Here is an 11,633-nt window from a genome sequence, read left to right on the forward strand (position 1 = left end):
AAAGTTAAAAAAAAGAAGAAGAAGAAAAAAAATCTTTTAAATTAAGCCACTCTGCTAGTCAGATTCAAGCATTTCTGGAGAACCTGCCAGATGTAAATAGAGTAGGACTAACCACAGCTAAGGAAAAAGAGAGAGGGTCTGTCTGGCCTGGCCCATTCCTCTTCCAACCCACCGTCTGCCCATGAGGAAACTGGCAGAACCACCTCCTAGAATTGTGGGGACTAATCTCAAGAGTCTTGCCTTGTTTCAGAAAGCTCTGCTCAGGGACAGCAAGGCAAGCCCCTCTGCTCATGCTGTTCACAGACTGGAAGAGCAGCCCAGAGATCTCAGTCAGTAACAAGGAGTACTGACCAGGGATTTGTCACCAAATTGAGATGGAATGTGAAGAGGCAAACTTTTGGTTCAAGTCTGTGTGGACCTATCCTTCCAGCCTTCTTCAACTCCCAGCACACACGGAAAGTAGAATATTGGAGGGCATGCTGCAGCAAACAGAGGCTGCTTCCAGACAGAATGACTGGCCCATGGCCCTGCTCCAGCAGCCCAAGGCATGGTGGGCTGCAGGTATCAAGGCCACGACACACCTGTAACACTGTCTTGGCACATCTATCAGGAGGCTCTGGTACAGGGAAAGCATTTCTTTAAAAAGCTTCCTTCAAAGCATCATTACAATCATTCAATATTTATTTCCTAAGCACCTACTCTGTGCCAAACACTGTGTTAAGTATGGCTACCTGCCCTAAAGACCAGAGGGGGAAGATGGGTAAACAAGCAGTTCCAATATAATGTAAAGTGTGCTGAGGGGAAGTATAAGGAATTTTAACCTGAGTCCCATACCTGGGAAAAGGGAGTCCATCAACGACTCCTTCCCAGAAGAAGTGTTGCTACACAAAAGGGTAGAGCACAGAGACCTAAATGCAGGAAGTCAAAGAAGCAAAAGAGGTTCTGTGTTACACATGTGGAACATGAGGAGGGAGTCAATTCAGGAGTTTTAACAGATGTATTTTTGATAAATACAGAATGCAGTTGAGCAGAAAGCCAATCACCACAAAAGTCAGGAAAGCATATGCCTTCCTGTACAACAACCAATCAAACCTAAGCTATGAGAAAAGTTTCTTTGGGGAAATGAAGAAACTTCTTGAGCATAAAATCTATAAGAACATACAACACTAATGACCTACAAGTACTGTGAGTTTGTACATTAAGTTCAAAACAATTTTTATTCTGGTGGCAAAAGAATATTATTCTGGTGGCAGTTAACACTATACCCATTTTGGCAAAAGCCAATCGAACACTCATTGTAATACTGCATTTAAAGAAATGAGAAAGCAAAGAAACTCCCAGATAATTAGTATAAGTTTCTTGTTTTTAAAAACAATATTTAATTAGCTTAAAAATTAGCTCAAGTAATATAAATACATTGTCTTCCTCTCTCACATGGACCTGAGCAAGTATCATAATAGAAATTAAACTTAATATTTACCTCTCTGCCTGTAAGGATGTGTCTTGCCAATTTCACTTTTGCAAAATTCCCCTTGCCGATTGTTTTCAACAGTCTGTAGTTTCCGATGTGAGGTTGTTCATCTGCACAGGAAGCTATAGAGTTTCTACACCGAGCTCCAGAGCGCCCAGTGCGAGAGGTAACTTCTTGTCGCCCATCTCCATGTGACGTGTGCTACAATATAACATACACGAAAATAAGGAAATGAGAGAACACATGGTACCTGCCAAGTCTGAAGAGGCCCTAGTTGAAGAAACAAAACACCACTGCTTTAATTTTAATCCTAATGTATCTAGCACTTTAAAGGAATTTGCCCACAATATAAATTTATGAGGAAAACAATCAAATGCTGACAAGGAAAATATCAAGGGTTAAAGTGGGTGTTCAGAACGAAATGGGATATTTTCTGTATGTGGTTGTAACATAAAATAGGGGTAACAAGACTGCCTTATAGTCATAAAGAATGTAACTTTTCCATAAGCTATTAAATGCACCAGCAAATATGATCTTTCACCAGATCAGGACACTTCTGTGATTTATTCATTGCCACATCACTACTTAGTGAGAAATCCAAAGAGAATCTGGATTCCCAATTTCTTTCTACACTATGCTACCAAGTAATGTTTTTCAAGGAACAGCCTGACTAGAGAGCACAGGCGGTAACTTCTCTGACACAGGCTACAGCAACTTTTTTCTAGATAGGTCCCCTGAGGCAAGGGATACAAAAGCAAAAATAAACTATTGGGACTACATCAAATTTAAAAACTTCTGCAAAGCTAAGGATATAATCAACAAAACCTATGGAATGGGAGAAGATACTTGCAAATGATATATCTGATAAAGAGTTAATGTGAGGGGCGCCTGGGTGGCTTAGTCGATTAAGCGTCCGACTTTCGCTTAGGTCATGATCTCGCGGTTCGTGGGTTCGAGNTCCAGTTTTTTTTAAAATGTGCAGAAGGGGTGTCTGGGTGGCTTAGTTGGTTAAGCGCCGGACTCTTGTCTTTGGCTCAGGTCATGATTGAGTTTCCTGAGTTCGAGCCCCGCATGGGCCGTGCGCTGAGAGTGCAGAGCCTGCTTCAGATTCTCCCTCTTTCTCTGCCCCTTCCCCCTTCACTCACGGTCTCTCTCAAAAAAAAAAAAAAAAGTTTTAATTTTAAATAAAAACAAGAGAGAAGACATGCACAGACATTTCTCCAAAGACATACACTTGGCTGAAAGATACATGAAAAGATGCTCACCATCACTCTCACCAGGGAAATACAAATCAAAACTACAATGCAGTTATCACCTTACACCTGTCAGAATGGATAAAATCAACAATCCAAGAAACAACAGATGCTGGTGAGGATACAGAGAAAGGGGAATCTCTTACACTGTTTGTGGGAATGCAAACTGGTGCATCCACTCTGGAAAAGACTATGGTGGGTCCTCAAACAGTTAAAAATAGAACTACCCTATGATTCAGCAATAGAACTAAGGGATAGGTACCCAAAGGATACAAAATACTAACTCGAAGGGATACATGCATCCTGATGTTTATAATGAGTCAGGATACAGAAGCAGCCCAAGTGTCCATTGATCGATGAATGGATAAACACATGGTATATGTATGTATGTCTACACACACACACACACACACTCAGGAATATTATTCAGCCATTAAAAAAAAAAGAATGAAACCTTGCCATCTACAACAACACAGATGTAGACAGTATAGTGCTAAGTGAAATTAAGTCAGAGAAAGACAAATAAACCATATGATTTCACTCACATGTGGATCTTAAGAAACAAAGGAGCAAAGAAGGGGAAAAAAAGAGAGGCAACCCAAGAAACAGACTTAACCATAGAGAACAAACTGATGGTTACCAGAGGGGAGGTAGGTTAGAGAATGGGTAAAGTAAGTGATGGGATGAAGGAGGGCACCTGTTGGGATGAGCACTGGGTGATGTATGGAATTGCTGAATCACTATATTGTACACCTGCAACTAATATCACACTATTTGTTAACTATACTGGCATTAAAATAAAAACATTTGTTAGATGAAATAAAGTACTCAATATGCTCCCTAAAAGAGTCATACACACCTCTAACCATATTAACTACAAAGGTACTAGAATCACAAATGCCCAATGTATACAATTCTCTATGTGTAAGTATCCAGCCGCCTCACACTTCCTTTTGCCCCACATGTGCTCAAGAGGTGCCATGACCCACTGCCTGCCTTTCAGGGCACTACTCTCTCACCACACTCATACAAACACTTGCAATCTCCTCTGTTCTTTTCTTTTTTCTAATTTTTTGTCCAGGAAAATGTCTCTTCTTTCTCTTGCTCTCTCATTAACTACAGATCAAAACAAGAGTAAATATAACTGATAAACATAAGAAACTCCATTGTAATACACGTATGAAGGTAAAAGGAAAAACAAGTGCTTTAAAGTGAAAGCTTAGGGGCGCCTGGGTGGCTCAGTTGGTTAGGCGTCCGACTTCGGCTCAGGTCATGATCTCACAGTTCATGGATTCGAGCCCTGCATCGGGCTCTGGGCTGACAGCTCAGAGCCTGGAGCCTGCTTCGGATTTTGTGTTTCCCTCTCTCTCTGACCCTCAGAGGTTCAAACTCTGTCTCTCTCTCTCTTTCAAAAATAAACATTAAAAAAAAAAAGTGAACGCTTAAAAATTTGTGCCACTGATTCTGAAGTCTTCAAGGATGTCTTTTTTTCAGAACTTCCATATTAAACTACTTTCTCATATTAAATTATTTCTCCCTCATGTAGGTTTTAGGATAGGTTCACTTCTGTTATACTCAATTATCACATAATAGTGCATGCAAACATCAATCTCTGTTTTTTTTAATTTACTTAAAGAGAGGAAGAAACAGTGAATGTGCATGCGAACAACAAATTCTATGTTTTTAAAAAAAATATTTAGAGACCGTGAGTGTGTGTGAAAGTGGAAGGGCAGAGAGACGAGAGAGAATCCCAGGCAGGCTTGGCATTTCAGTGCAGAGCCGATGCAGGGCTTGATCCCACTATGTCAAGATTACAACCTGAGCCAATATCAAGAGTCAGACACCTAACAGACTGAGCCACCCAGGTACCCCTCTATGTTTTTACTGTAATTGGATATTCTAAGTAAAACAGGCTTTTATGAACCAGTTATAAATCTAAGCAATTTGTAATACTGTTCCTGTAACAAAAAGGATTCTAATTTCCAAATGAGAACTTTGGGGGGAAAACCCTATTTATAAATGAGGATCTGTTTATCAAAGAAAAAACTAAAGGGGAGCCTGAGTGGCTCAGTCAGCTGAGCACTTGAAACCTGCTTAAAGATTCTTTTTCTCTCTCCTTCTGCCTCTCTCCCCTGCCCATGTTCTCTCTCTAAAATAAAAACAAAAGACATTAATGTTTGTTTATTTTTTGAGAGACAGAGTGTGAGTGGAGGAGGGGCAGACAGAAAGGGAGACAGAATCCAAAGTGACTCTAAGATCTGAGCTGTCACCACAGAGCCAGATGTGGGGCTTGAATTCATGAACCGTGAGATCATCACCTGAGCCAAAGTCGCTCATCTAACCGACTAAGCCACCCAGGCACCCCAATAAAATTTTTAAAGAAAGAAAGAAAGGAAAAAAAAAAACTAGAATGGGGTGGGTAGCTCAGTCCATTGAGTGTCTAACTTCGGCTCAGAGCAAGATCTCACATTTCATTGGTTCGAGCCCCATGTATGGCTTTGTGCTAACAGAGCAGAGCAGCTTTGGATTCTCTGACTCCCTCTCCCCCTCCCCTGCCCTGCTCAGTCTCTCTCTCTTTCCCCCAACCCAAATAAACAAACAAAGTAAAACTAAAGCAGCAACTAAGTTGTGACATAAGGGCAGGTACACAGGGCAGGTACACTTGTTGACACAGGCATGTCCTTTTCTGATGCAAATTTTGTACATCATCTAGAGTGTGGTTTTAAAAGAATTTTGGTAACTATATTTATTACATGTTTATTTCCAAACTAGATTTTAGTTTCATGAAAACCTGTTTTATTCCTTAAATCTTGAACAATAGCTGGCACAGAACAGGTACTTAATAAATAAATATTAGAATGACAACAGAATAACAAAATACTAATCACTGTAGTGCTTAGATGGTTATTATGGCAGATTTCTCTTTTCTACCTTCCAAAGAGAATTTTCTACTGTTCATTCAAATATTTACTGTGTGACACAGTAGGTTTTACGTATGTATATATGTGCCAGGCTCTGTTTTGGGAACTGGAAACACCACAGGACATAAAACAAAGTCCTGTCCCCGCGAACTATGTATCAAGTGGTTTTACTATTTACACAACAAAAATAAGTCATTAAAACTATACTATTGGTCAAAATTTGGGTTAAAAAAGCTTTTGTAATATACAAGTACTTTCTAATTTACATGTTTTATACATTCATAAATTCAGCTTTTCATACATTAAGTTTTCTAGAGTGAGGCACAGTTAAATGAAAACATTAACTTACATCCAAGTCAACTGTCTTCTATTACACATAAAATGGGAATATTGAAAGAATCTTAAGATTCACAGGCATCCAATGTTTGTAACTTTGCTTACTCTTACGCCGCAATCTACTTATAATTAAAGAGTAACTCCTTGGTATCCACCAGATGTAACCTTCAGGAGGAAAAGGATTTTTGTCTGTTTTGTTCATTATTAGATATTCCCAGAATTTGGGAGCAGTGACTGACACAGGTAGCTGTGCAATACTTTGTTGCTGAATGTTAAATGAATTCGAGGTCCTCTGTAATCTAATCCATTTCTCCTTTCTTGCTGTATCATCTAGTATTCTCTAGAATCGTCCGGTCCCTCGGTTTGAATGCCCTTTCTTCTCTTCAAACCTAAGATTCTAACTCATCCCCTTGTTTGGATCACTTGTCACCATCTTTATGAAGCATCCGGTGACTCTTCCTGCATCTCATCAGATTCTTTTTCTTCTCCTTTGGGTTCCAGGGGTACTTTGTTTGTATCTATATTATGCTACTTTGTTGTACACAATACTATAAGCCACCATATTAGCTCTTCTGCTTTTGAGTTTGTGGAGGATTTCACTGATTTCATAGAGAAACTCAAACCCTCTTCCCTCATTTGAGTTGGCCCAGCCATGTCCCTAAGTTTAGCCAATGACTTCCAAGTGAAAATGACATGCCATTCCCAAGCAAAAGCATTATTTGCCAGTGCTTATCTTCAGTCATTTTCTGCCTTCCTGAATCCTGAGCATTGCCCAAAGACAGAAGTCCACAGGGCCAAATTATCCTGGACAGGAAGAGCAATCTTCATGGAGCCAAAAAGCCCTGAAGCAAACTGTTTAAGCAAGGGTTTTTACTGTGTTAAATCACTAAGATTTTGATTGTGTGTGTTACTACAGCATAATTCAACCTAAACTAATACACGAGCAAGCAAATAAACAATAATACAAACCAGAAAGAAACCTGCATTTCCCCATTTTTTTTTTAATGTTTTATTTATTTTTGAGAAAGAGAGAGACAGAACACAAGTTGGGGAGGGGCAGAGAGAGAGAGGAAGACACAGAATCTGAAGCAGGCTCCAGGCTCTGAGCTGTCAGCACAGAGCCCGATGCGGGGCTCGAACCCACAAACTGTGAGGTCATGACCTGAGCCGAAGTTGGTCACTCAACCGACTGAGCCACCCAGGCGCGCCACCCCATTAGATTATAAACTCATACAAAAGATCGAAATATCTGATGTTTGTTAAATTACAATAGGGTTAAACTTAGTATATGTAGTTTGATGTTTCCTTACATAAAGTTCTTAAATTAAAAAAAATCTAAGGAGGGGGAGGGGTGCCCACCTGGCTCAGAGGGAAGAGAATGCAACTCTTGATCTCCAGGTTGTGAGTTCAAGCCCCAAGTTGTGTGTAGAGATTACTTAAAAATCTTTAAAAAAATAAATCTGGGGCGCCTGGGTGGCTCAGTGGGTTAAGTCTCCAACTTCAGTTCAGGTCATGATCTCACAGTTCATGAGTTAGAGCCCTCTGTCAGGCTCTGTGCTGACAGCTCAGAGCCTGGAGCCTGCTTCAGATTCTGTGTCTCCTTCTCTCTCTGACTCTTCCACACACGCACTCTCTCTCTCTCTCTCAAAAATAAACATTGGGGCGCCTGGGTGGCTCAGTCAGTGAAGCACCAGACTTCAGCTCAGGTCATGATCTCACAGTTAGTGAGTTCAAGCCTCACATTGGGCTCTGTGCTGACAGCTCAGAGCCTTGAGCCTGTTTCAGATTCTGTGTCTTCCCTTCTCTCTGCCCCTCCCCTGTTCATGCTCTTTCTCTGTTTCTCAAGAATGAATAAATGCTAAAAAAAGTTTTAAGGTAAAAATAAACATTTTAAAAAATTAAAATAAACAAATAAATAAATAAATCTAACCTGGCAATCAAAAAGAATGAATCCTGGGGTGCCTGGGTGGCTCAGTCAGTTGAGCCTCCGACTTCCACTCAGGTCACAAACTCACGAGCCCCACGTAGGGCTCACATGATTTCACTCATATGTGAAATTTAGGAAACAAAATACATGAATATATAGCAAGGGGGAAAAAAGAGAGAGGAAAGCAAACCATTAGAGACTTTTAACAACAGAGCAAACAACCTGAGGGCTGATGGGAGTAAGGTGGGTGGTAAATAGGCTAAACAAGTGATAGGTATTAAGGAAGGCACTTGTGATGAGCACTGGGGGATATATGTAAATGATGAAACACTTAATTCTACTCTGGAAACCAATACTGCACTACAAGTGAACTAGATTTTTTTTTTAATTTTTAAAAATGTTTTATTTATTTCTGAGAGAGAGAGACAGCATGAGCAGGGGAGAGTCAGAGAGAGAGGGAGGCAGAATCCGAAGCAGGCTCCAGGCTCTGAGCTAGCTGTCAGCACAGAGCCTGACGCGGGGCTCGAACCCACGAACCTTGAGATCATGACCTGAGCCAAAGTGAGACGCTAAAACGACTGAGCCACCCAGGTGCCCCATAACTAACTAGAATTTAAATAGAAATTTGGGGAGGGGGGGAATCTAATATGTTTAACTTAAAAAATTTTTCTCTCAAAACAGAAACAAATTATCAGGGATACTGGCATACAGTTTTCTGGTAGTGTCTTTTTCTAGTTAAACCTGATTTCTTAAGTAGGCTTCTCAAATTTCAGGTTTGTGCTTTACCAGAGAGATACAAAAGCAAACCTGGAACCGTATTTAACTATGTTAAAAAAAAAAATTTAAAGATTTTTTTTTTTTGGAGGGTGTATGGATGTCTAAGGTATGTTCTAATTTGTGTCTTGGTTATATAATAATTTAAATTACATGGTTCTTACTTTTGGATCATTTTTAAGAAGAACTATTATGTATAACATAAGATGGAATGCATTCCCCATTTATTGTTCTTACTGCTTCTTACATTAGTGTTGATATGGGCCTGTAACAGTTAGTAGTGCTTCTGCTTGCCCTTCATTTTATGCAGACCATGCTTCTATCAATGGCCCTAAAGAAAAATTGTTTCTAGGGGAGCCTGGGGAGCTCAGTCAGTTAAGCATCCAACTCTTGGTTTCAGTTCAGGTCATAAGCTCAGTTCATGAGTTCAGGCCCCATGTCAGGCTTTGTACTGACACCATGGAGCCTGCTTGGGATTCATTCTCTCTCTCTCCCCCCCTCTCCCTCTCTTAAAATAAATAAATTTAAAAAAATCATTAAGAAAAAAAGAAAGAAGTTTCTAATCTTATTGCACTCAACGTGCTATACTAAAGAATTAAACAAATAATTCTGAATTCTTGTACTAGTAGCCAATTATTTCATGCATGGGGTTTTTTTTTTCCTCCCGAAGGAGCCAGTAAACAACCTGAGGACAAAAAAAATGTTATAGAATTCTTCAGTGCTCATATTACATTTTGTGGCAGCACTATGCATGTAACAGGTACTCTAAGCTATTAAATTTAAATCTTTAAAGGAGTCCTGAACCTTCTCTCTCCCATAGAGTAGAGATGATACCACTTCATCCACCATGAAAATTAGAATATGTACACTGCTACTGAAAATAATCAGAAGTAAGCCAAAGACAGGAGATTATTAACAAATTCATAAAGCGTCCATTTGCAAACTAAAACCTTTACTGCAGAACACTTACATTTCCAGGTAATATACCTGGAGAATGGAGTAATCACTATAGTTATCTACTCAATATCCATTTCTCCCTTTTTCATCAACAAGAAAAGCTGACTGGCTATTTGGTGAGGCAACAAGACCAACTAAATACTTGTTTTCCTCAAACGTTTCTGCAGCTAGGGGCACCTGGGTGGCTCAGTCAGTTGAGCATCTTTGTTCTGGCCAGTGCTCATTAATGAAAGCATAACAGTGGGGGNAGGGGGGGTTCTGGGAAAACCTTTTGTTTCTCACAAAGGGGAACAGATACACCTGTACAGTCCCTTCCTCCTTCCTCTTGCCTTCAATACAACCATAATTGAAGATGTAGAAGTTATCTTGCAGCCAAATGGTCTCAAACATAAAAGAAAAGACAAAAGTTTTTGTTTTCATTTTAAGTAGGCTTCACAAGCAACACAAAGCCCAATGCGGGGGGCTTGAATCCACTATCTTGAGATCAAGATCTGAGCTGAGATCAAGAATTAGAAGAAGCTTAACTGCCTGAGCCACCCAGGCACCCCAAGACAATAGTATTTTTAAAAACCACCAGCTCTGGGGCACATGGGTGGCTCAATCAGTTGAGCATCCAACTTTGGCTCAGGTCAGGATCTTGAGGTTGGGAAGTTTGAGCACTGCATCAACCTGTGGCTGTCAGTGTGCAGCCGGCTTGGGATCTTCTGTCCCCCTCTCTATCTGCCCCTCCCCTGCTCTCCCTCAAAAATAAATAAAATCGGGGGGGGTGGGGGCAGGGTGCCTGAGACTCTTGGTTTCAGCTCAGGTCGTGACCTTATGGTCTGTGGGATCCAGCCCCATGATGGGCTTTTGCGAGACAGTGCAGAGCCTGCTTGAGATTCTTTCTTCCCGTCTCTCTCTCTCTCTCTCTCTCTGTCCCTACCCTTCAATCAAAAGTAACAAACATTAAAAAAAGTATTAAAAATATATTTAAAAACAAATAAAACCACCAACTCCAATATTATACTGCTGAACCAAAGCTAGAAACTATGTATATTTCTTTTGTGAGAAAAGCAAACCCCTATTTGGTTAAGCCATTATGTTAGAGTTTGATACTTTCAGTCAAAGCACTAACTGTTACAGGACTTTATCAACACTAATATAAGACGCAATAAGAAAAATGAATGGAGGAGTGACTGCGTGGCTCAGTCAGTTAAGTCTCCAATTCTTTATGTTGGCTCAGGTCATGATCCCAGTTTATCGGGAGTGAGCCCTAGATTAGCTCTGCACCAAGCATGGAGCCTGCTTGGGATTCTCAGGAAGGAAGGAAGGAAGGGAGGGAGGGAGGGAGGGGAAGGAAGGAAGGAAGGAAGGAAGGAAGGAAGGGGAGGGAGGAAAAGAAAGAAAAGAAAAAAGAGAAGAAAAGAAAAACACAAGAAAATCCTACCATTTGCAACAACATGGATAGATCTTGAAGGTATTATACTAAGTGAAATAAATCAGAAAAAGACAAATACTGTATGATCTCACTTACATGTGGAATCCAAAAGCAAAACAAAAACAAGAAAACAAACCCAAACGCAAAGAAAAAGAGATCAGAATTATGGTTTCCAGAAGATATGGGTAGGGAAGGGGGATCTGGGGGAAGAAGGTCAAAAGGTACAAACTTGCAATTATAAGGTAAATAAGTACTAGGGATATAATGTACATCATGGCTGCTATTGCTAACACTGCTATAGGATATACAGGAAAGTCATTCAGAGTGTAAATACTTAAAAAAAAAAAAAAGAAGGTAAATCCTAAGAATTCTTATTAAAAGGAGAAATTTTTTTCCTTTAATAATTTCTTATTTTTCTTTTTATTAAATCTATATGAGAAGATGGATGTTAGCTGAACATACTGTGGCAGTCATTTTACAATGGACATAAATCAACGGACATAAATCAAACTAATACCTTAAACTTATACAGTGAGGTATGTCAATTACTTCTCAATAAAACTGGGGCGGGGGGGGG

At 40.0% G+C, this 11,633-nt stretch overlaps 1 protein-coding gene across 9 annotated transcripts in view; it reads right to left on the reverse strand.

Annotated features, from left to right (window-relative positions):
* Nucleotides 1-11,633, reverse strand: part of MARK3 (microtubule affinity regulating kinase 3) — a 115,435-nt gene that overhangs the window by 87,698 nt on the left and 16,104 nt on the right. For all 9 annotated transcript variants that reach the window (XM_077776558.1, XM_077776556.1, XM_077776553.1 and 6 more), the window contains exon 2: nucleotides 1,481-1,672. In XM_077776558.1, coding sequence (XP_077632684.1) covers nucleotides 1,481-1,672 — 192 coding nt within the window. The remainder of the gene's footprint in view (nucleotides 1-1,480; nucleotides 1,673-11,633) is intronic.

This window comes from Crocuta crocuta, unplaced genomic scaffold, assembly GCF_008692635.1.
Source record: "Crocuta crocuta isolate KB4526 unplaced genomic scaffold, BGI_CrCroc_1.0 scaffold8, whole genome shotgun sequence".
Taxonomy (NCBI): domain Eukaryota; kingdom Metazoa; phylum Chordata; class Mammalia; order Carnivora; family Hyaenidae; genus Crocuta; species Crocuta crocuta.